The 25,507-nt window shown below is 38.6% G+C and overlaps 3 protein-coding genes across 12 annotated transcripts in view; all 3 read left to right on the top strand.

Moving 5' to 3' along the window:
• Positions 1 to 801: 801 nt before the first annotated feature.
• On the top strand, positions 802 to 13,324 carry ZBTB26 (zinc finger and BTB domain containing 26). Of its 7 annotated transcripts, XM_032478385.1 has the most exons (3): positions 871 to 932; positions 1,368 to 1,396; positions 8,919 to 13,324. In XM_032478385.1, exon 3 carries the CDS (start codon positions 8,929 to 8,931, stop codon positions 10,252 to 10,254), a length of 1,326 nt encoding a protein of 441 aa, XP_032334276.1. In that variant the 5' UTR covers positions 871 to 932; positions 1,368 to 1,396; positions 8,919 to 8,928; the 3' UTR covers positions 10,255 to 13,324. The 7 variants fall into 7 exon arrangements, with proteins under 7 accessions (XP_032334275.1, XP_032334271.1, XP_032334273.1 ...); XM_032478384.1 differs by lacking the exon at positions 1,368 to 1,396 and having other exon boundaries at positions 802 to 928; XM_032478380.1 differs by having other exon boundaries at positions 813 to 932; positions 1,368 to 13,324.
• On the top strand, positions 880 to 19,538 carry ZBTB6 (zinc finger and BTB domain containing 6). Of its 3 annotated transcripts, none has more exons than XM_032478388.1 (3): positions 880 to 932; positions 14,177 to 14,352; positions 15,510 to 19,538. In XM_032478388.1, the coding sequence occupies exon 3, from the start codon at positions 15,519 to 15,521 to the stop codon at positions 16,788 to 16,790; it is 1,272 nt and encodes a 423-aa protein (XP_032334279.1). In that variant the 5' UTR covers positions 880 to 932; positions 14,177 to 14,352; positions 15,510 to 15,518; the 3' UTR covers positions 16,791 to 19,538. The 3 variants fall into 3 exon arrangements, with proteins under 3 accessions (XP_032334279.1, XP_032334278.1, XP_014411209.1); XM_032478387.1 differs by having other exon boundaries at positions 886 to 960; XM_014555723.2 differs by lacking the exons at positions 880 to 932; positions 14,177 to 14,352 and adding an exon at positions 14,366 to 14,676.
• A 1,588-nt stretch (positions 19,539 to 21,126) lies between these two features.
• The window catches only part of RC3H2 (ring finger and CCCH-type domains 2), a 47,977-nt gene continuing 43,596 nt past the window's right edge, over positions 21,127 to 25,507 (top strand). The window contains exon 1 of one of the 2 annotated variants that reach the window (XM_032478371.1): positions 21,127 to 21,331. The gene's annotated coding sequence lies outside the window, so the exon portion shown is untranslated. The remainder of the gene's footprint in view (positions 21,332 to 25,507) is intronic. The other variant, XM_032478370.1, reaches the window with a different exon arrangement.

Genomic DNA, 25,507 nt, shown 5'->3' with positions numbered 1-25,507 from the left:
CGTGGTGACAGTTACACAACATTGTGAAGGTACTTAAAACATGGAACTTCACACCTACAAATGATAAATTCAGTGTGTGTTTTACCACAATACCCACCTCCCCTCAGCCCCACCCCCGCCAAAAGAAAAAAGAAAAAAAGAAAGAAAGGAGAACCCAGTGAGCAATTGGATTAGCAAGGAGGAAAAGGACTCTAGAATAATACTAAAGTTTTCTGGTTGCCGGCACTGCGTGGGTGATGCTGTTCACTAACACAAGGACCACAGGAGATAAGAAGCAGGTTTGCAGATGAACTTGAGTTCAAAGGTACATAACACTGAACCAATTGTAAATGACTACTAGGTAGTTGGCCATAGAGCTCAAGAGAGCTGTCTGGTCTGGCGAAAGAAATTTGTGAATAGTCAGCACATTGTAGATAACAGGGATTGCAGGAGATCCCTGGGAAACACCAACATCAGAAAAGCCAGGGAAATGAGCTTCCTTCCCTATACTTTCTGGGCCCCAAGGAGGCGAGTCCACATCCCTAGGCGGGAGGGACTTACCTAAGCTTTAAGAGCCGAGGCGCCCCCAAGGCCCACGCAGGCAGCAGACGGCCGAAGCCCCTCTCGAAAGGAGCCGCTGAAAAAGAGCGGAGCGCGCACAACAGAGCTCCGGACGCACCTCGGGTCACCGGCGGGGACGCTTGCGGGAGCCCGGCGCACTCCCTGCACCCCGCCCACAGCTTCCCTCTCCCGGCCCTGCCGCCCTCCCAGCCTTCCGATTGGCGGAGAGGACCATGGGACCTGGAAGTTGTCTTTGTCCGGCGAGGGCTGCCCTTCCGGTTCCGTTGGGTCCCCCTTTGGCTCGGGTTCCCTGCCCCTCCCCCTTCCCGGAGCCCCGAGGGGCCGGAGCTCCTGGCGGTGCCGGATCCTGACGGTGGCCTTTCCCCGGGTCTGTAAGTGCGGAGGCGGCCGGAGCGCCGGGTAGGGGTACGAGGTCTCTCAAAATGGAGCCCCCTTGGGGCCCTGGATTGGCCGGGACCTGCACTGGGATGGGGGCCGAGGGTCTGGCCTAGGCCCGGGGGAACTTAAGGAGCCCTTGGCCCAACCCATGCTGTGCCCCGCCCCTTTCCCTCCCCAGTGTCTGGAGTGGGGAGCCTTAAGGATGCCCCAGGGACCTCCTACTGAGACCCCAGCCGAGGGCCCTGCAGTTGGCTTGAATGCTCCACTCTGGCATCTTATAGGAAGCTGGGCCATGGCAAGGCCTCAGTGCCAGACCGCGAGAATCACTATGAGTGCTAACCTAGGTTACCCTTTTGCTACAGCACCTTCTATGTTTCTGGCGCCGTGTCAGACACTGGGGTTTTGTAAGATATTGTTCCAATTTTCAGGGTCAAGTTTGGGAGCCAGATAAAAACAAGTAAGTGCTCCTACGTTATATATATATGTCATCTATGTATGAACTGTCCAAGGGGCAGTTGCTGGGAAGGCTGAAGAAAGAAAGTCATGTCTGAATTATACTTCTTGGACAAGATAAGGTGGAGAAGAGCTTTTCCTGCAGGAGGAACAGATGTAATGCTCTGAAGGAATGACTGAGCATAACTTGTGTGGGAAGAGGAGGAAGGAGAAACAGGGCTATTGTGCAAAGGAGATACGAAGCTGGGGAAGTAAACCGAGATGAAAGGTTTAATCCCTAAAGGAGGTGAGCACTTTTTGAAGAGTTTTGAGCAGGAGGCTGAAATGGTCAGATTTGCATTTTAGAAAGCCATTTTGTTCTGGAGATCAGCCTATAGAATAGGAATTTCTATTAACTGATTGTGGACTCTTAGCTAATGTCTAAATGCTCTTATTGGAGATCCTTTTGAAAGATTAATGGGACCAGCCTAGTGAGAGGTAATGAAATCCTGAAGTGGAGTTATGACAGTGTTATTGGAGAGAAGGCAAGTATGCTGTAGCGAATGGTGTCAAGATTCTGTAATAAATTGGATGTTTAGGGTGAAAGAAGTATCAAAGCTGATACCTAGGTTTTAGGCCTGTGGTATTTGAAAAATGTTAATGCCATTATCAGCATCAAAACCATAAACTTAGTGTAGATTACAAATTCATTTTTTGGATATGTTAAATTAAAGGCCTAATGGGATAGCCACATAGAACTGTCCAGTATAGAGTTGGAAATGCAATCTGCAGTTCAGCCTAAATGCTGTGGCTAGAGGTAGAGATTTGAATCATCATAGAACATAGAGGTAGAAGCCATGAGAACAGTTGGCATCAGGAAGAGGTTATTGAAAAAAGAAGGGAATATTTGGGGGGAATGGTTGCATTTACCAAAAAGAAAGAGGAATTAGAGCTAATGGTAGTTGGTGTAGTAGCAGAAATGGAATTACATGATATAAGAATACAGGGTTCCAACAGCCAAGAAGACCCAGAAGTCAAAAGAAGAGAATACCAAGAAGTGTCATTTGGGACAATTGATGCAGAGCATTTGGGAAATGGGGGGGGGGGGAAGATTGCATGTCTTTATCAAGAGATCATGAGTAACTTTTTACAAAGCAATTTTAGTAAAGTGATGAGGTGATAGTCTATGAAATAATGGAGACCTCAAGTTGTTTGGTGTTAAATGGGAATGAAAAAAGGCCACATGTGAAGGATTGCACAAAGAAAATGGACAAGATTTATTTGTTTACTTACCTAACAAATGCTTGTAGAGCACAGTTCCAGGCACTGTTCTAAGTTCTTTTAAAAATTAACTTAATTTTAAAATTTAATTTACTTTAAAGTTAATTTCCCATAACAACTTCTATGAAGTTATATTATTATTTAACAGATGGGAAAACTGAAGCACAGAAGAGGTTAAGTAACTTGCCAAGGTCACAAAGCTAGTAAGTGGTTGAGCAGGGTTTTGATTCCAGGAAATATGGCTCCAGAATCCATGGTTTTACCTACTGCACTAAGCAGTGACTGAATATGGGGGTAAAAGAATGGGAAATTTTTAAGCAAAGATAGACTCATTGGTAAAAAACGGAGAGGCTTGGAAGGAGATCCAGATTGAGAAGAAGGTAAGTAATGTATTTATGTTTGTGTTATGTATTTGTTTTTTATTTCTTTTCTTCTGTCTTAGATCTTTTTCCAATCTGTGCCATTTTAGGTCAGTTTCATTCACAATTAGGTCAAATTATGTCACACTTTAATCTATTACTGATTATCTATAATCATGTCTCCTCTTCAGTTTCAGACCTGTGTCCAGCTAGGTAGTAGATCTTCCCTTTGATGTCATGTAGGCTCCCCTGGTTAAACATTTCAAGACCCAACCCATGATCATCCCCTCCAATATTCCCTAGCTTATTTAATGACGCTCTGTCAAAGAGATCCTGTGACTCAAACCAATTATCTTGGAGTCATTTGATTGTACATCTCTTGTTCCCCACTTTGCTCACCAAGTCCATCAGTTCTTTGTTTGAAATGTCTGTAGAATCTGTTTCTTCTCTCCATCCATATTTTTGTTGTCTCTGTTCAGACCCTCATCATTTCTATCTTGATTTGTTAAATTAAGAGCATACTAACAGCTTTCCTTGCCTTCGCATCCACTGTCCTCAGAGCCATTCTCTGTAAGTTTTTATTTTTGACTTACTGAGTTTTAGACAGTGCAAGAATTTAGATATTATGCATTTCAAGTGATAGAGTAGTAGCCCAGGAAAGTGTTTTTGATTAGCTTGAATTGAGGGTAAGTTTGGTTAAGATTAGCCATGAGGATGGGGATTTAGGAATTTTTTTAAATAGAGGAGGTAAAAAACATTGAGAAACCAGACAGGCTTTCTGAGGAAGTAAGCCTTGACCGAATAGCAAAAAATCAAGGAGTAAGATTTGAAGAATATATTTACCTTTACACAATTTAGTGAACCCTTGAGGAACAGACCAGCAAAAGAATGGTGGAAAACTGAACCCAGAAGTTAAGTAACTTGTCCACTTCTGTACAGTAGTTTAAAATGAATGAACTAGATCTATTATTTATTCAACATAAATAGCCCTCAAAAGCAATAAATGGAAAAGGAAAGTTCCAAGACAGTATGTGTAGTTTATATGTCAGATATGTAATTTTATTTTGTATTTTCTATGGCTAGGCATATAGAAGTGTTATTTTTAAAATGGGTTGGGGAGGGAGAGTCATGAAGGAACAAACTTAGAACAAACTGAGTACTGAGTGGAAAGAGGTTGGGAAAGGGGAGTTCTACTTTACCTATAATCAAAAAGTTTCCAGGAAGAATATACTTCTGTAATTTTACTTACAGTTATAACTAAAACAAAAGAGTGAGAACTTGGAGAATGCAGTGTCATGAAAGTTACCCAAAAGAAAAAATGATTGAGGTTTATAGAAAGAAAGACTGTAGTATGTTACAACCCCTTTGAAAAACAGTATATGGTATTAATGAAAGACAAAGATTTCCAAGTAGTTGTGAATCCTAAGTTGAAAGATAAAGGCATTTTTATGAGGTAGATGAGGAAATAGACTGACACATAGCTTGGGGGTTTATTACACAAAACAGACAAATTTTCCTTGTCAGTATTATTAGAGGCATTTGAGATAAGGAACATGGATATTTTCTTGCTGCCCATTTTGCAGCAATGAACATTGTTCAACCTAGAATATATTCACTGATCATTTTTGGTTACTCCTGTTTGAAAAGAGTGAAATTTTCAAACTAGCTGGAACATTTTTTTACAGAAATAATTATGGAAGAATTGTGTAACTATGAACAAAGAGAAAGTGATCTGAAGTGAGACTATTCCTGTTTCATTGATGTTTAAGAAATAGGTCATTTAAAAGTTACTAGAACTCGGCAGTATTCAGGCTTAATCATGGTAACCTAGACAACAGAAGATAAGGACCTGAACCATGCCAATGATAGTAAGAATATAGAGAGAATTTGGAAATCATTCTGAGGAAAGAATGAGCAGAATGTGGTGGCCAAGTCTCTATTCTTCCTGATTAGTTATTTGCTTTCTTTCAGTTACTGGAAGCTCTGCTATAATCTAGAATTATGTGAGTGATTTTTATGACAATTATGAATAATTGCTATTATACTTACAAGGTAAATACAGTTGGGGATTCTGAAAATCAAATATATTCATTATTTTTATGGGGTTTTTTTGTAAATGACATTGTTTCATTCTACAAAAATAAATACACAAAAGATAGAAAAATAATATAAAGTTAAAGTAGGCAAGAAAGGAAGGTAAAACAAGGATAATACATAAATGGCTTACTGTTAAAGTCCTCTAGATTTGACTTTAAATTTGGCTTTAAGTTGTACTTTTTGTTTTTAAACATAAACATTTTATTGAAGCATAACTAAACATACAAAAACATATCAATCATAAGTGTACAGCTGAATGGATATGAGCAGAAAATCTGAACAGTTACCCAGTTAACATCCATAAGATAAAACTTCAGCTAGCTTAGTTATTTCATACATGAATTTTGGCATCATGCAGCTTGAGCACACATTCTGTTTCTCACAGTTAACACATTATGCCTCTCTTAAATTGAGCAAGTTATTTATGTTCACCAAGCTTGAGTTTTCTTAGAGGCAAAATGGAGATGATAATACCTACCTTACAGAGATTTTGAGAATTAAATCGCTCAATTTAGGTAAAACACTTACTCAGCAAGGATTCAGTAAAGATTAGCTATCATTTCTCTTATTTTTTAAATAAAATCTAACCGTTCATATGAAACAATTTTTCCTTTTTACTTTGAGATTTTTTTTAAAGTTAAAAAAAAAAAAACTTAGTTTAAAATTTGGTTTTTTGTTGTCAAAACTATTTTGGAAACAAACTCCAGAAAGAAATTTTTCCCAAGACACTCAAAAGAGGATATCATGATATTGAAGAGCATCTTTACCATAGCTCAATAATAATTCCATAGTGAACATTAAGAGTTAATTATGGCTTTTGTTGAATGAGCTGTGTGAAAAATAACAGTTGGTTTGCCCTCAACTAACAGTCTGTTGGAAAGAGAAACTAGTGACAGGAAACAATTAAGGGATAAACTGTGTGGCCTGGAGATAAGAATTTATCAAAGGGAGACAATAGAGTGGACTGACACATAAGGGAAAACTTCTTAAAATAAACAGTTTCCTCTTAGACTAAAGCAGGCAAATCATGCACTTTCCTAAGATACCTGTTTGCTCCCGTTGGTAAGTTTCTTGAGACTGATGAATAGGAAGTAAATGAAGCTCCAACTCCTATCTTTGGAGCTTCATGGAACAATGTATCCCTGAGGATTGTGGTCTAAAGCACTTCGACCATTGTCATACTGTACATGGAAGAAATTAATGCTCATTTTGGGGTGTAAGTAGGAAAATACTAATCTGAGGGTAGATTTAGGACAAGCTAAACTCTAAGAAAGGATTCCCCTTTTGTTTGGCTTGAAACAACAGTCATTTATATAATTTCTAGTTATAACTTGGGACATTCACCATTTCCAGAATGAATATGTTAAGCTACCATAATTGCTAAAACTGACCAGTGATAATACAGTTTTACCACTTTCTTTACTGATATATTCCCTGCATCTTCTAGATTTTTCCTTTTTATTTGATAAATCACCATCTTTTCCCTGATAATTACATTTGCTTCTCTACATCCCTCCCCTCCCTTCTGTACACTCAGAATGCCATTCAAGGGAAAAGTTTATAATTTATGTATAAATATATTTTAATATACTTGTGGTATACCAACTCCCCCTCCTAAATTTCACCTCTCTTTCAGTAATTTCATTCAGCTGAACTCCTAAGTTTAGAACCTTTATATGTTCCCTTTTTTCATTTTCTGTCTCCAGTCATCAAGTTTTTTCAAATTTCTTTTGTTATTTTTCCTTGCTTCTTATTCTCATTTCATTCCTTTCTAGGCGCTCATGGCCTCAGACCTGTAATGCATATGCAGATACTGAGCTGGTCTTAACAGCAGTTCTTCCTTCTTACTATCAAGTGAATCTTAATGGTTCAGCCAAGGCAAACTGAGCACCTGCCTTATGTTTAGTACAATATTGAATCGAAGAGATTTTGGCCAATAATGTGGCTGCATTAAGTAGAATCTGAAGCAAAAGGAAAAAGCGTTTTGCCCTAGAAGATGCGGGTACCCAGCATCAGCCCCGTTGAAGATGATGGAGATGACTCCCTCTAATGCCACGAAGCTTGCAGTTCAGAGAGGAAAGGACAAGTATTTAATAACGTATTTTGAGTGTTAAGATAGAAGTACTAGGCTGTAGGTCCAGTAGAGACAACTGTTGTAACCTAAGGGGTTAGGGAAGGACCCTAAGAAGAAATAAAGGAGTCAGAATTGGCAAGGAGTCATGTTCTGGACTAAGGAAATAACTGTGCTAAGGCTTGGAGTCAATAGAATGTTATCATAAAGTAGGCAATGAGCAATATGGATAAGACCTGGATACTGCCTTCATGAACTGGTGTTCTGTGAGCCTTTGTAAGTCAGTGTTATAGAAGATCAAATTATAAGATTGGGTTTCAGGGGCCAGATGTGGCTAGGAACACCTGGCTGTCCCATGTGATTGTCAACTATGGAGATGATGAATACACAAAGTTTGAGGTGAATTTATTGATGCACTGAGATTGTAGAGCTAATTCTCAGGGGTAGACCTGGTTTACCTACTTGATCTCACAGAAAACTGGTATTTAGACAGGGTGCCAGTTTATTATTTTAACAATGACTGGTGGACTGGAATTATCATGTTGACATGGCTAATTCTTCCTTCCCTATAGAGTGACACATGGGAAGCTGAGTTATCAGAAAATCATTTGGAGAGTATGGAATCAGAACATGGGGACTTTCTCCAAAGGAATTGCTACATGAAGGGGCAAATACGCAGTTTTGGCAAAGATACCTTCTCCGTGGTTGAATGGGTTATGCCAGTGTTTACCTTAATTATTGTTAAATTTACTTAATCAGTTTATATTCAAGAGGTTAGTCTTCATCCAGGAGACAACAAGAGGTCACAGAAGGATTTTAGGCAGGCGTTGGGTATAATCATATCTGTGTTTTTTGAAAGATGACATGTGGTGTAGAAGTTTGATTAGAGATAGTAGAAGCTGTAACCAACAAACATTTGTGACTCCGTTCCAGCAGTCCAGTTGATGAGTAATGATGGGATAAAGGGATAAAGAAGAAAGAATAGAATCCAGTAGGGATTAGTCAGGTATACCTTCCTCCTACTCAGATTCCCAGCAAGTGGCTTACCTGGTTTTTCTAAAGCAAATATTTTATTTACTTCAGGTATCAAGAAATATTTCTTGAGAAAGAGTTTAGATTTGTCTAAAATACACAGGATAAAGACCTATGCCTTTGACATTGTTCAAAGGTTGTCTCTTTCGGCATGTGACTTTCATTTTATTGCAGGAATACTTGTGTGAGTAAGTTTACATCAGTTGAAACAGAAGAGGGTTTACCCAGGAATGGGGCAAGCAATGTCACTGCAGTTCTTTAAAATACAAAGCAAAGGAAAAGAGTGTTTTGCCTACAAAGCAGCAGGTTCACAGGGTCATGCAAAATAAAATACTTATTTTATGATTACTTGTTGGGATGTTTTAGGTTGAAACCCAATAGAATTCTCATTTGAGAAGTGAAAAATGCTCTTGAAGTAACTCGAGCGCTGTTCTTGTATTAAGCATCTTAAAAAGTTGAATGAATGCCAAGGTGTATACACTGATACAGATCCACTCCTGAGGTGCAATTGACACTTGATGTTGGTAAGGAGTAATTCTGAACAGCCTTTGAAATCTGTTATACTAGCTTCCCCTTTCAGGGAAAATTTCATTCAGTTACATATAAAGAGGTATGAGAACACAAATTTGTTTTTGGAAGGAAAATCCAGGTTTTCTTAATTGTTTGAATTTTCTTAAATTCATCCTTTTTACATTTCTGTTCTTTAGGTCTGCCAAAATGTCTGAAAGATCAGATCTCCTTCACTTCAAGTTTGAAAATTATGGAGATTCAATGTTACAAAAAATGAACAAATTAAGAGAAGAGAATAAATTTTGTGATGTTACAGTTCTCATAGATGATATTGAGGTGCAGGGGCATAAAATTGTGTTTGCTGCAGGTTCCCCCTTCTTAAGAGACCAGTTTTTACTGAACGATTCCAGAGAGGTGAAAATCTCCATATTACAGAGTTCCGAAGTGGGGAGACAATTGCTCTTATCCTGTTATAGTGGTGTGCTGGAATTCCCTGAGATGGAACTGGTAAATTACTTGACTGCTGCGAGTTTTCTTCAGATGAGCCACATTGTAGAACGGTGCACGCAGGCCTTGTGGAAGTTTATAAAGCCAAAACAACCAATGGATAGTAAAGAGGGATGTGAACCACAGAGTGCTTCTCCCCAGTCAAAAGAACATCAGGGAGATGCCAGAGGCTCCCCAAAGCAGGACTCACCTTGTATTCATCCATCTGAAGACAGTATGGATATGGAGGACAGTGATATTCAGATTGTTAAGGTAGAATCTATTGGGGATGTATCAGAGGTTAGAAGTAAAAAAGATCAGAACCAGTTTATTTCTTCTGAACCCACTGCTTTACATTCATCAGAGCCCCAGCACTCTCTGATAAATTCAACTGTGGAAAACAGAGTAAGTGAAATAGAACAGAACCATCTCCACAATTATGCCCTCTCCTACACAGGCAGTGATAACATCATCATGGCCTCAAAAGATGTCTTTGGGCCTAATATTCGAGGTGTAGACAAAGGCCTACAGTGGCATCACCAATGCCCAAAGTGTACCAGGGTGTTTCGCCACCTGGAGAACTACGCCAACCACTTAAAAATGCACAAACTCTTTATGTGTCTACTCTGCGGCAAGACTTTTACTCAGAAAGGCAACCTTCATCGACACATGCGTGTGCATGCCGGCATTAAACCTTTCCAGTGTAAAATCTGTGGGAAAACCTTTTCTCAGAAGTGTTCCTTACAGGATCATCTTAACCTTCACAGTGGAGATAAGCCCCATAAGTGTAACTATTGTGACATGGTTTTTGCACATAAGCCAGTTTTGAGGAAACACCTTAAACAGCTGCATGGCAAAAACAGCTTTGATAATGCCAATGAAAGAAATGTGCAAGACCTCACAGTGGATTTTGATTCTTTTGCATGTACAACAGTCTCAGACTCTAAAGGGTGTCAGCCACAGCCTGATGCAACGCAGGTGCTGGATGCAGGTAAACTGGCCCAAGCTGTCCTGAACTTAAGGAATGATAGTACTTGTGTAAATTGAGTAGGGGCTTTATGCTCACAACTAGAACTGACTGAAAACGTGGCAATAGTCTGAGTCTTTTTAGGAGTGATTTTGCTAGTTTAACTTCTCCAAAGCCTCTGTGCCAGTTGTAGGGGTGAGTCAAAGCACTAACAGACCAGGCAACTTGCCACTTGGAGTGGTCTTGCCTTCCTTTTGTCCTCTCCCATGTTCTGTTTTGAATTATTTATCCTGTGATATCTGTTTTCCTTTCCCAAGGAGAGTATTCCATTTGTCTACCTAACATTGACTTATGTCTTAGACTGACACTATTTTAGGCTTTCCACTGGGCACATTCTGAAGGTACCAACAAATCAATAACATTACCTGCACTCCACTAATAGATGCAAAGAGAAATGAATAATATTTTTCTTTGGCAGAAAAGAGGCTGAGATACAAGGTGATACTACCATTGGCCTGAATATGTAATAGAACTTCTGGTTGCCTATCGATAATTCACCTATGTCTGATAAATGAATGAATCTGCTTCCTACAATTTGTATTTGTTTTGGAGCTGGCTGTAAAGAAGTATTTTGGTTTGTTCTGTACTCTTTTCAACAGCATATGGTCCAATTTCATGTCTTGAGAATCATTCACGTAGACCAGAGTACAATTATTGAGCACCTACTACTGTTGCAGATAGTTAGGAATCACCATGAGGACCATAATCAACAAAAGATAGAATACAGTTATACACCAGTACTATTTGGGAGGTCTTCCCCAAAAGATGCCAAATGCTTGTAATTAACGTGTAGCTTACTTGTTGATGCTTTTGAAGTTGGGATTGCTCCAAGCACACTTAAAATGTGCTAATGTATAATGGTCTCTCTAAAAAGGGGTTATTTGGGAGTCAGTCTCTGGAGTTTGTTTTAGAAGATAGCCATCAGTAATGTGAGTTTGGCCTTCAGAGTTTGTCCAGTGTATTGCAGTAGTCTCTGAATTTTCATTTCCTTGTGTACCTTAATTTCTAAAATGGATGAAAAAAGTGGGTCACAGAATGAGCAATCAGGTTTTTACATTTAGATATTCCTGTAGAAATATACAGTCCCCCTTGCCATGTTTGATAACTTGCTAATACAAAGTTGATCTTCTGATATGGAAAAACAAAACCACTGTTTTTCCTAAAGCACATATTATAGCTCAGAAATAAAATTTTGAGTCTTACTAGTTTCTGACCCATGAGTTAGATTTAGGCAATAGGAGTGTTTGAGTCCTTAGAGAATCTTAAGAGTTCATTTAGTCCACCTCTCTTTTTTAAGTTGGAGGTATCCAAAGCCCAAAGAGGTGGCCTGGCCAAAGTTGGCCAAAGTAGTTAAGTAACTAAATATGAGCTAATGTCTCCTCACTTCTTCTCACTGTCCCTTGACTTAAAAAGATTTAGTACATGATCAAGAATACCTTAGCAAAAAGCTCCTAGTTTGTGCTTCCCCTTTGTGAATCCCTGTTTGCTTAGAGACAGCCTGGATTTTGCAAACAAAATATCACAGAAGGATTTATTTTTGTAAATTAATTTTTGGTTAGAATGAATATTACATTCTTCCTAAGCAAGTGACTGATTTGCTGGGTATTGGTTAGGAAGGGAAAGGACAAGTAAGAATAATGTGAGAAGGATCCAAATGTGAAACTGATTTTTGTCTGGAAACAGTGTTTATTTAGTTTCATCAGGATTGTCTTTTCTTTTTTTGGTTTTTTTTTTTTGTTTGTTTGTTTGTTTGTTTTTTGTTTTTGAGCTATGAGAGTCCATGTACAGAAAAACCAAAAATTAGGTTTAACTTGAGTAGGAATTCTTGATGCATTTATGTGTGAATCTGATTTGAAGTATAATTTCTACCTTTTGTTAAAAGATTTAAAATGAGAATAAAATTGAGTGATAAGACTAATAGGTATCTTATACCTAATGTCACTCATTATATGGTCTAAAGATGCTGCCTAGCATTCTGGTTTTTATATGATCCAGCCAAAGAGTACCAATTCTATGCAACCATGAGACACTAACATGTTAACCAGTGTTTTGCTATTTTTTTCTCTAAACGTCATTTTATCACAGGGAAATTTCAAGTTGGAGTGCTTCCTTTACTTAACATTCATGCCCTGTTTTTGTTACCGGTTTGAAGACTAAAAGGCATGGATTCAAATAAGATTGGTCTCTTTGGTTGGAGACTAGTTCTGGATTCATTCAGTCATTCAGGAAACATTTATTGAGCACCTGCTGTTACCAGGCACTATGCTAGATACTGAGGATATGGAGGTAAGATGTCTGTGGTCCCTGCCCTCACAGACCTTACAGTCTCATGTGGTCTTAGTGAGATGAGGTGTCAGTTTGATTTTACCCTAGGAATAATAAAGGAAACTGTCTTGCTTTCTTTGATCATTTAAAATCAGCAACTTGATGGTTTTGTATCAGTAAAATGTCTAGTTCTCACCTTTTGCAACTGCAAACCACTGAAGTGGTTAACAGTCACCCCCATTTCTTCACTGGAGAGGTTTCTGTTTCTGTGAGACATTTTCTTAATTTACTTGATTTTTCTCCTTTTTTATTGATACATGTTTCTTAGATTGCATTGCAAAGTGGTCAAGTTACTGATATCAAATACATTTTACAGTATTTGATAGGGGAAGATGACTTTCAAAACTAGTCATATTCTTATAGAGGAGGAAGACCTTTTGAAACTTTAGACATTCAGTATTTGTATTTTATGGATCCCCAGGATAACAAGGAGAGAGGGCTCTCTTTACCATAGTTTGGTTTAAAAATTTTACTGTGTCATGGTTATTTATTTATTATTTAATATTAAAGACAAACTCCAAACTGAAGTGGCTCTGAGGTAAATCAGATGTGGTTTTAATTTGTTTCAGTTTGTTTATTAGAAGATCTATAAATGGAGGGTGACCAGTGTCACTACTTCTAAAATCTTGTCCTAAACAAACAACCCAGAACATTTTATTTCAGCTGGTGAATAGCTGTTCTAAATCTGTTGTATGTTAGACATACTATGAACTACCTCTTCACTTATTATGGGGAAGTTTCCTTAATAAAAGTGTGACAATTAAAGCTCTGGTGTCAGCTGTTTATTTTCTCTCCCCTCCTGCTTCCCTTTCCAATTGCTTGAATTTGAATACAGGAATGCTTTCTTCACTCCAATTCTTTAAAACGCATATTAATCAAGCACGCCGAGTTTGGCTTCTGAAGCAAATCTGGGCCAACCAGAGAAGTGTTACTAGGGTCAGTTACTTCCTCGTGTACTGTTGACTGAGGAGGTAGAGCAACTGCTTTTAAGAATTAGTTCAGACATTCCATAGCGCTAGACTTCGGGAATGCAAAGATCAGTAAGTCACTGACCTAAATACCTCCGCCTAGATGGGACACAGATTTGAATACAGGTATGGTAATTGCTGTAATGAAGGCAGCCAAAGTCTTCCCCCAGTGGGAGTCAACTAACTAAAGGACAGCTCAGGATTTATGAACGAGATTTTGAAGGATAAGTGGGAGGACGGGTAGGGAATGTTGGAGGAAACGGGTGGGCCAACGGTTTAGATACAAGGCCTGGGCTTGCCAGGGAACTGAGCGGGAAGGGGGCGCGGGAAGGAAGAGACAAGTTGAGGGGTGAGGTAAGATCCAGAGGTTGGGGCCACAACCTGATCGGGCATTAGCTAGGCAAATTCCTCCGCCACCTTTTACATTGTATATGCCCGGGTAAGGAGAGGACCCAGTCTCTAATTATCCCGGAGGGCCTCCCAGGGGTCTCGGAGCTGGGTACTCCGACAGACGCACTGTACCCCAACTTCACAATCCGTTTGCGGTTCGGATGTTGAGGAGAACTCACGGAGGGGATGGCTCAAGTGCCGAAAATGGGACGGAAGAGATGGAATTTGCCGGAATTCGGGTGCCTTTCTGTCATTTCAGGCGCGGGGGGAATGAGGAAGGGAGACTGTCCCAGGATGTCCTTCCGGGACGCCCAGCCCGCCCCAAAGAGGAATAAAGCTAGTTGACACCGGATGTGTTTCCTCCCAGGCTAACCCCACCTTCCGGCCTGGGCCGCCGCCGCTGCCTCGGAAAGCTGGGCCCTGGCTTCTGAGTCGGTGAGTGAGCGCGATGGAGACTCGGGCAGGTGGGGAAGCCCGAGGACGAGGAAGGGTAGGGCGGCGAGGCGCGGCCCAGGAGTTGGCTAGACTGGTACTGCCGGCACCGAGCCCAAGGGCTTGGTTCTGGCAGCTTGGCTCGGGAAGACCTGCCTGGCGAACTGGAGGATCTCTCAAGGCCACCTGGGATCCAGATTCACTTCAACAGATATCCTCTCAGCTGCCTCTGCTCTGTTTCTGGACCTGGGCTTGCTGCAGGAACTCAGATAAACCAGGCTCCATTTCGTGGTGTTCTGGGCGCAGCTGACTCCGTCCGGGAGACAGGTGGAGGGGTCACTGAAGTCTTATTTCATTTGAGCCTTAAGTCAGATCACTAGCTGGAAAAAGGAACTGGAAGCTCGAATGTAACATGTGCAAATGTGCAAAGGTGTATTGGGCCTTCTTGTCTGGGCATTGGTGAAAATCTAGATATCTTAGAAGCTTCAGTGTAAAAGAGGAAAGATAAAGCCATAAAGGTGGAGAAGGCCAAATTTCTCGTATTTGCTAAGAAGGTTAGGCTGTCCTGGAGGTAGACAAGAACAATGGAGGATTTAAAACAGAAGAGAAAAAGAATTTTTTTTTTCCTAAGTTTTAAAAGATGTTAACCTGGTGGCACTTAGAAGGAGGAGGTAGTTTGGAATATAGGAGAGAGTGGTATCAAAGAGACCTGCTAGAAGACTGCAATGGTGCAGGTGAACAGAGAGGACCTGCAGTAGTGATGAGGACTCGAAGTTTGGAGATTACATTAAGGTTTCTAACTTAGGAAGCTATATTAAGTCAGCTTAGTAGTGGGCATTGACATTGTCCTTGACCACAAAGCACATGAAATTTAGCCAAGGAGGAAAACAGAAACTGTTGAGTACAACTCAATGTAATAAGTGCTGGAACAAAAACAAAACAAAACAAAGAGTGCCGCAATTGAAAACTGCATTTTATTTTTCTGGGTTTTGAGATGGTTACGTAGGGGTTTATACTTAGCACCCAGATTAGATTTTGAGTTGTCTCTTACCCAATTAAGGTTTGGGATTTTTTTTTTTTTTTTTTGATTGTTGTTACTATCACAATGTAGGAAAGCATTCCCTATACTTACATCAATGTTTATGTTTTATTTTACTTAGATTGTGACCATGGCTGCTGAGTCTGAAATTCTGCACTTCCAGTTTGAACAGCAAGGAGATTTAGTCTTGCAGAAAATGAATCTTTTGAGACAGCAGAATTTATTTTGCGATGTGTCAATTTATATTAATGACACTGAGTTCCAGGGGCATAAGGTGATTTTAGCTGCTTGCTCCACTTTCATGAGAGATCAGTTTTTACTCACACAGTCAAAACATGTCAGAATCACCATCTTGCAGAGTGCAGAAGTTGGCAGAAAATTGTTGCTCTCTTGCTATACTGGAGCACTTGAAGTTAAGAGGAAAGAGCTTTTGAAATATTTGACTGCTGCTAGTTACCTTCAGATGGTTCACATTGTAGAAAAGTGCACAGAAGCTTTGTCAAAGTATCTGGAAATTGATCTTTCTATGAAAAATAGCAGTCAGCATGCTGACTTGTGTCAATCCTCTGATCCAGATGTTAAGAATGAAGAAGAAAATTCAGATAAAGACTGTGAAATAATTGAAATTTCAGAAGATAGTTCTGTAAATATAGATTTCCCTGTTAAAGAAGAGGAAAGCAGTGCTTTACAGTCTACAGTAGAGAGCTTGACATCAGAGAGAAACGAAATGAGGTCACCAGAGCTGTCTTCAGTAGACCCAGGTTTTAAAGACAATGAAATTCGTATCCTCCATGTGGAATCTATCAGTGATGGAGGTGTAGAAAATGAGAAGTTTTCACAGCCTTGTACCTCTTCAAAAGCAAGCATGTATTTTTCTGAAACACAGCATTCACTGATCAATTCTACAGTTGAGAGCAGAGTGGCCGAAGTTCCTGGGAATCAAGATCAGAGCTTATTTTGTGAGAATACTGAAGGAAGTCATGGGACAGTGAATGAGATCCAAAGTCTAGAGGATGCGTATTCACTGAGGCACCAGTGCCCCCGGTGTCCTCGTGGGTTTCTTCATGTTGAAAACTATCTGCGCCACCTTAAGATGCATAAACTGTTCTTGTGCTTACAGTGTGGGAAAACATTTACGCAGAAGAAAAATCTCAACCGCCATATTCGAGGGCACATGGGCATACGGCCCTTTCAGTGTACTGTGTGCTTGAAGACATTTACTGCTAAAAGCACACTTCAGGACCACCTGAACATACACAGTGGGGATCGGCCGTACAAATGCCACTGTTGTGATATGGATTTCAAGCACAAATCTGCCCTCAAAAAGCACTTAACCTCTGTCCATGGCAGAAGCAGTGGTGAAAAACTACCCAGGCATGATCTTGAAAGGCAAAATCTATAATCAGAATCATACCTTGCTATGTGAGCCTTATATCATACTGTTACACAAGTCTCTATAGAAATGCAGCATTTGTAATATCGCATTTCCACCCCCATCTTTGGGTCTTATTTTTGGTCTACCTACACATGTTATTCTTTCTGAACTTGTACTACCAGTTCCAAAGTGTGGGAGACGTGGTAAAGCTGATGGGATGCTGTCTCGTCTCATACATTATGTAAAAGTCCCAGTGATATACCTAGAGAAACAATGTTCCTCTTAAATATTCTTGATTCTGGTGACAGAGGAGATCCAGCGGTATTTCCAGATTCTAAGCTTGAGACTGTAGATAACTGATATAAGTGTAAAATCCAACTATACGGTGACTAATAAATTAGGATAATGGGAAGAAGATAAATTTCAAAACATACTGTTATCCATTATTATTCACTTTAAGAACAGAACTAGTGAACTTTTTTTTTAACCAACTATTGGATTCTAAACTAAACACTAAGGTATCTATTGTTTTAAACTATAAAGGAACACAATTGAGATTCACTTGGGAGTAGCAGAATTTCCTTATACATGAGCTAATATTCCTTTAAATAGTATTTCCATGAGTTGTTAATATATGTATTTTAGAAATGATTACTTTGGCCTAGGTTTCTTGATTTTACTTAGTACAATTGCATTTAATAATTTTGTGGCCAGTAAAATTATACTGTTGGCATGGAGCTCTAAGATATTTGTTCCATTTCCTTTTTGAAATTAGTTTTATTTTGTTAGTTGACATATAGTAAAACTGATCTTTGGTTTTGGTGTACAGTTCTATGAATTTTAACACATGTACAGATTTATGCAGCCACCACTGCAATCAGGATATAGAACATTCCATCACCCTCCCGAACTCCTTTATTCTGCCCCTTTGTAGTCAACTCTTCCTCCTAGCCTTAAACCCTGGCAACAGTCCTCCATCACTATTTTACCTTTTCTGAAATACCGTAAATGGAATCTTACAGTATGTTCCCTTTTGAGATGCTTTTTTTTCACTTAGCATAATGCCTTTGAGATTCATCCATGTTGTGTGTATCAGTAGTTCATTCCTTTCTTTATCTTGGATTGGCAATACCAGTGTTTCTTGCTGTCACTGGATGAACAGTTTAAACATGGGGAGCAGCTATTCATGTTCTCTTAATTAATAACTTTTCATTTTTATTAATGCAATTTTCATTTACTGTGTATTGACAAAAACCCAACCCTCCCTAGAGTTTTAGTCTATATTTCCAGAAATGTGCCAAAAGTAAAACCATGACCATGTGGCTATTTTACTTAGAGTGATAGTTCAGATTGTGGATGAGCCATTGCTCTCTTACTATTCCCATCCACGTGTAACACAAAACATTCTTTGTTGTTATAACAAAGATTAAAATATTTTGTCAGGCAAATCGTATTTTCTAAAAAACAGGAACTACTTTTGGTAAAAAAAAAAAAAGCCTGACTGAATACAGCTTTCAAGATGTTCTATTCCTCCTCTAGTCACCTCAGCTTTATTTAGAATTTATGCTATGTTTAGTTTATGTTGAAGCCCTTCCATATTTTAAAATGTAATATACTTTGTATCATTTATTTGAATTTTGTGATGAATCCCATGTTGATTGTTAGAAATATTAAATATCCTTTTGGTGATACTTTGTGAAAAATATATTCTGTATAGATTTTTAACTCTGGGAGAGATTTTAAAGAATCCAGCTCTCATATTTGGTAAGAAAACCAGCTTCATAACTCCCGGGTTACTAGTTACTGACATTGGGTAGGTCACTTCTCCTTGAGCTTTTCTTAAATTTGTATAAAATAACAGCTTTGATCTTGATAATTTTTAAGGTCATTTCCTGGTCTAAAATGTTATTTTCTATTTAAATCTTCCTGAGTTCCTAAGGACAGAGAAGAGGGGAAAGCAAGTGAGGAGAATTTTGTGTTTTTATGAATGTTGCAATTTGAGTACTCCTTTGAAGACAGAATTTTTCTAAGTTAAAGTGTTTTTCTTCCACTGAGAACAGTGATGGCACAGTGCTCAATTTTCTTTCCCATTTGACACATGATTAGCCATTGGTGGGCATGAGAACATTTCCCTTCCAGAAATAGTTTGTGATTGAAGTACTTTTCTTATTTTTGCTTCCTAGGATGAAATTTTATGGGGGAGGGATGAGGATGGGAGGGGAGAGTAAAAGAATAGTAATAAATTTTTTTGAGGAATTGATATCTATCTTTGATGTTTGAAAAAATTATGATTGTACTATGTTTATGTTTTATGTATGCCTTGTAAGATTCTTGTGAAATATTTTGTAAGCACTTTGAGATTTTTGCTTGGGGGTGGTGTTTTGTGAAAATGATGATTGTTATTTATTATTATTTATTCCTGTTCAGTAGCACAGAGTGATCTCAAAACATTCCTAGGAGAGTGTGTTGTTTGCATGCTGTGTCTAAACAATTTCAGGAAAATGAAATCTTTTAAAAAATGCAGGTATGGCAAAGTAAATTGTTGAATTTATTCACTTAAAACATTCACTTTTAGTTGTTTGTGTTTCTGGTATGATGGGGAAAAAATGCAGTATGCTTCACTTCAGCCTTTTCATTTATTGGATTTATGTATAAAAAAGGTCTTGGAAAGGCAGTTGTTACTTTGGTGTAAGAGAAAAATCCTTGCCCTTTTTCCCTGGATGTAACTATCCTGTATGTTTACATAAATAATAATAAACTGGAGATGGGGATGGAGAGCTTTGTGTTTTGTCTATATCTGTGAATTTTAAAGAAGGAAACAATTATTCCTGGCTATTCATTTAAACATTTGTTCAAATTTTACAGAGTCATTACAATATTTACCTGTATTAAACGTTAGGTATACAGACAAAAATCTCTATTCTCATCAAACTGTCATGAGACAGTAAACAAGTTAAATCAACGTACTATGTCAGATTTTGAAAACAGTGTTGGAGACAATAACGTAGAGATAGGTAGTACCAGGGAAGGAGAATTGGAATTCAAATTTTAAATGTGATCAGGTCACCTTTGAAAAGTCTTATATTATCACATTCTACTGTCCAGTGGAATGGAAATATAGGTGTATGTGTATATATGTGTGTGTGTGTGTGTGTGTGTGTGTGTGTGTGTGTGTGTATACACCTATCACTATATAATTGAATGGAAAACAGTAAACCAAATGAACCATTGTTGGGAAACTTTCTCTTGGACTGATGTATATTTCATAAAATGAATGATAAATGATAAAAATTCATGGAAGAATGTCTTTAATGTGGCCAACGAAAAAAATTTTTTTAATTGTTTCCTTGTTTCCAGGAAATAATAACCATATATATTTTTAAGCTTATAATTTATAAACTACCTTTCCATATATCTTCTAATTTGTGGTGGGTTTACTTCCATAGATGCTTTTGTTGGCCATCTCGTTTCACATTGGAAAATGCCTCGAGTTTAATTATAATTCGTGGCTGTTTTCTTAACCTGTGTTTTTCAGTTTCTCATCAGTAATGAAGATATATAGTACCTGACTTCTAGGATTATTTTGATGAGCACATGAAAAATAAAACAGTAAAATTAAAATTTTGTTACCTGATACAGGACCTGACACATAGAATCGTCCATTAATGTAATTTCCTTGATCCCTATTCCCAGCCTGCTTCATCTATAAAAACAGTAAGAATAATTTCTACCTGAGTTTGTTTACTACGAAAAGTCCTTCAACAGATATATATTGATATTAATGCCAGAATTTGTGCTTGAATTTTGATCCCTGCCAGCTTCTGAGGAGCTCAGAATTTTTTTTTTTTAAGTATATAAGGCGTTAGTGCCTGGCAAATGAATTTTTTTTGTTTAGTAGGGAGATTGCTTGGCACCTGTGTGGAGAGAGTTAAGGATCCGGTTGGCATTTGATTATATGACAATGAGTAGAATATAATACAGATGCTCAGAAAATGTTCAATCCATACCATGCCTTCCACAAGGAGACTCACAGACACTGGCTCAAACTAGTGTCTAGATGGCTGGCTTAAGGCGTATATGAACGGGCAGGGAGTTTCCCATCAACCCCTTCGGCTTGCCTAGGCCTCTTTACAGCACCTCCCACAGTGCTCCAGGGTTCCATAGTCACATGATAGGGGTGGTTCGGTCCAACAGAGAGAGGCTGATGCGCAGTCCGGGTGGCGGGGGCTACTACGCTTCCCGTCCACCTCCCCAACTCCCGGTCTTGCGTGTTCTCGCGTGAGGTGGGGAGTATCTTCTCGCGAGACCTAGGTCGGGATCCCTCCAGGTCCGCCTCCGTGGTGAGGAGGAGGAGGCGGAGGTGGAGGAGGAGGCGGAGGGTGGAGGAGGAGGCCCCGTCGCGGCCTCCGCCGCCGCCAACGGGGCTGTCCCTACCTCCCGATGGAGTTTGAGGTCGTGAAGCCGCCGCCGAGCTCTGCCCCGGCGAGACGAGGCGCCTCCGTCGCCGAGCCGCGCCGTCGCGGGGCTCCCGGGAGCGGCCCTTAGCGACCCCGCCCGGGCCCCCTCAGGTAGGGCGGGGGCGGGCACGATGCGGCTCGGGCTCCAGCCCGGGTTCCCGGTCCCCGGCGGTCGGGCGGGAGACCGGTCTTAGCCCGCGGCCTGTGCGTTGTCGTCGCCGGTGTCCGGAGGGTTGGGAACCGAGGGCCGCACCTGACACCCGGACCGGGCCCGGAGTCCCGGCCGGAGGAGGCCCCTCGCCCTGGTAGGGCTTTTTCAGTACCAAGCGCCCGGCACAAATGGCCACCTCCCATCGACACCCGCCGAAGGGACGCTTCTGACCCTAAGGAACCCATCCAAGCGAAGGCCAGGCTTCCCCCTCTCTTTTCTACACCAGTTTGTAAGAGTGGGGTTGGAAGAGGTCCTCGAAGCCAAGTCCTCTCCTAGCTTTCGGCTTTCTGCACTGGGGCTTCCAGGATCCTAGTGCAGGGATGGTGGAGGCGGTCTGAGTGGTAAATAGGGACCCTGGCCAAACAATGCCCTGGGAGGGCTTCACCTCCTGGGAGGGAGATGGCCGGACCAGAGTGGTTGCACAGTGGTTGTGACGGAGCAGTGGCATGAAACAGCCAGGGAATTCTGCTATGGTTTTCTGCTTTTCCTCTTTCATTTTTCCTTCTTGGGAAAGCCTCTTAAGGAGAGTCTTCCACCATCTTAGAAGAATGGTAGAAAGCATCTTTGTTTCTCAGTAGCAGCTTTACTTTTCTCTGTTCTTAGCTTTCGGGAAGGGAGATGGGAGTAGCTGTCATTTCCATCCTTCGAATCACAGACAGTTTAAGATACCAGTAGATAGAACCTTGACACCAAAATTATCTCAAGTAATCACTGACATAAAGTAGATTTAATTTCGTGATTTCCAACCTGTTTTTTTTTTTTTCAAATGACGACCTAGGTTCCCTTTTAATCCTACTCTCCCCTTACCTAGGCCTCTTCTTTTTAATTCCTACTCTCCTCCCACCAGCTGTGATTAGGACTTTGTATCCTAAATAAAGTGCCTAAGTAATCTTTTTTTCCATTTTTGTATTAGTCCAACTTTTAAGTTCCAATAGGAACTTTTGATTAATCTGAGAAAGCTAATGTTGCTGCACTAAATTGATGTAATTTTACCCCAAAGCAAAGAAACAAATGTTTTAATTAGCTTTGTGCAGTCTGTTTATAATTAAATATACACATTTAGTTGTGGCTTCTTGAAATATTAACAAGAATTCATGGATTCTCTCATTATTACCTTCTTTATCTGTCTAAAAAGCTGCACCACTGCTCTAACACAACATCCCTTTCTTATGTTGTTTACTTCCACATTCAATTTTGAAGAAATCAAGGCCATTACATCCTGTTAAAGACCATTTTTCAATATTGCCATTTTTGTTGATTTAGACATTCCTGTTTTCCACATTTTTAGAGTTTGAAAAATAGCTAGAACGACAGAATGTTAAACCTATATTCCAGACATGTTTAGAAAAAGCAGATATAATTCAATTGGCTCCTATTTCAGGATTTAATTGCGGTTGTGTTCATTAGTGGATTCTTTGAATTACTCCTGATCTGTTATTACTGTTGGGTTAACCTGACATGTAAGACTTATGTCCTTTGTTCATATGTGTTCATTAATTCACTTTCTGCTTTTGTAATTTGCTGAGTCTTCTAGTTTGAAAAAATTAACAAATTCTTCTGAGAGAAAGTATTTGTCTTTACACAGAATTTTATATTTGAAAATAGAACTATGTTGTATGCAATATCTAAGAATGCTAAGTAAATTTACAACAAAATTTATTAAATAATTGCTTATTGTTTTAGTTGAACTGAGTTGAAGTTTCATTTTCTATTGATGGAAAAAGGAAGCATGTAGTAGAATAAAGCCAGCTGAAAATTTACAGTAATATTTTGCACCAGTCTCATAAATGTTAAGTTGTATCTTTATGATTATCAGGTTTTTTAGTTTTATGAAATCCTCCCTAAGTGTAGGTTAAACTTTCACCTCAAATTCTTAATAAAAATTAATTTTGATGTTACAATTTTGAGTACTGTAGAGTTGCACTGTCCAATACTAGGCAGTAGCCACATGTGGCAGTTGAGCACTTGAAATATGGCCAGTGTGAATTGAGATGTGCTGTAGGCGTAAAATACACACTAGATTTTGAAGACTTAATCCAAAAAAAAAAGAATTAAAAACATTTTGTATATTGATTACCTGTTAAAATGATATTTTGGATAAATTGGGTTAAATGAATATATTAAAATTAATTTCACCTGTTTTTCCCTTTTTTATTGTGACTACTAGAAATTTTAAATTACTTGTGGCTCACATTATATTTCTGTTGGACATTGCTGTTCTAGAGCATCTCTATTCTACCAGGAAATAAATTTATCTGAATAGACCTAGACACATGAAAACCAAAAATTTCCTGACAGAATATCTTCTTACAGTCAGAATAATCAAAAGGCTAAAGACTTAGATAATATGAAAGAGAAGCTTACCCAGTGGCCATTATTTGATAGGCAGAATGAGTAATTAAGTTCTATCTCAAAAAAGTATTTTTAAGTATTCAGTAAAGGGTCAAAACTTTATTGGTTATATTAATTAAAATAGAAAATTATCCCATTACTGTTCTAATAAAAGACGTTGAAAATTAAATCTCATACTTAGTAAAAAACTGAGTTGAACCCCATAGTGGATTTTAGAAGTAAAACTTAGATCGTATATCTTTCCTAACTTATACTTAAACACATATAATAGCAATCTTTAAAATGTAACTCAGTTCCTTTTTTCCAGTCCTTTTGATATGTTTGAATGCTGAGTTTTAGAGCTTACAGATTGTTTTCATTGGTTTTGTTTGTTAGTTTTATAGGTTAAGGTCTAAATTGTACCTGTGATGCTTTAAATATAAATTTTTAAGCCCAAAAGTAATTATTTTTAGAGTTTCTTAATTGAGAAGTACTGTTACAGTCCATTTCAGTAGTTTACATTTCTCATGTGGGTGAACTAAAATGAAAACAATGAATGTTTTACTTAACAGACCTGAGCCCTAATGTTTACATCTTTATAAATAGAATTGTAAAATACTAATTTTTTTTTATTATACAATAATGAACGAGGCAAACACTTTATTCTGGCATTTTAAAATCAGGTTTCATAGTCCTAAACTGACTGCATAATGTCGTGGTGGGCTAATAACAGAAAATGAAAGTGCTTAACTGATGTGCAGCTTGCTTTTATTTATTTTTATTGAGTTATAGTCAGTTTACAATGTGTCAATTTCTGGTGTACAGAACAATTTTTCAGTCATACTTGAATATACATATATTCATTTTCATGTTCTTTTTCACCATGAGCTACTACAAGATCTTGAATATATGTCCCTGTGCCATACAGTATGAACTTGTTTATCTATTCTTTATATACCTGTTAATATCTACCAATCGCGAACTCCCAGTCTGTCCTTTCCCACCTCCCTCCCTGCAGTTTGCTTTTAATAAAGCAATTTCTAATTTGCATCCTCTAAAAGATGTCTATTACTCTTCCTGTTTTATGAAATAGTATTCATAGCAGGGAACTTATAGCCTGAAAAATTACATGAGTAAAAATCTGTTTAAGGTCCCACCTGTAGTTTAGCATTTCTTCCTCCTATGCTTCATCTTGTTACCCTTCTTCAATTTTAGTAACTAATAACTGAAATTAGTTAATAAAAATAATTTAATTGGAATGTTTTTCTTAAGTAGTCCTTTTATAGATCTAGAGCTGTGGGCTTTTTAAGCCATTTTATTTCAGTTTGAGATGTTTTGGGAGTATCTTTAAGATGGATACTTACTTCACTATTAACTATAAATGTTGTTAGCAATTACATAGATTCAAATAAGTTATTATGAAATGTATTAGTATAAACCTAGAAGTTTTACACATCAGTATATATTCTTAGCTTGCCATGGTTCCTTTAGATGCTTTTTAAAAATAAATTATAAAGATGGTATGCTATTTATCATTTTTGATAATTACAAAAATATTTTCTAGGTAATCAGTTACTAGGTGCCTTTTTTAAAGGAATGAAAAGCCAACTGTCATCACTATGAAACATTTTAGTGTTTTAGGTAAAATTTAATTTTGTCTTTGTCGTAATTGAGGAATCTAGAATTTATTGATGGGGTACTGAGGAAAAACATGTTAAAAGGTCAAACATTTCTTATTTCTTATA

The sequence above is a fragment of the Camelus ferus genome, chromosome 4, assembly GCF_009834535.1.
Source record: "Camelus ferus isolate YT-003-E chromosome 4, BCGSAC_Cfer_1.0, whole genome shotgun sequence".
NCBI classification, from domain to species: domain Eukaryota; kingdom Metazoa; phylum Chordata; class Mammalia; order Artiodactyla; family Camelidae; genus Camelus; species Camelus ferus.
This window is presented reverse-complemented; position numbering and strand designations above follow the sequence as displayed.

Excerpts from the sequence above, each read along its gene's own strand:
- ZBTB26 (XM_032478380.1), top strand. The coding sequence starts at position 8,824 with ATGAGAACACAAATTTGTTTTTGGAAGGAAAATCCAGGTTTTCTTAAT.
- ZBTB6 (XM_032478388.1), top strand. The coding sequence starts at position 15,519 with ATGGCTGCTGAGTCTGAAATTCTGCACTTCCAGTTTGAACAGCAAGGA.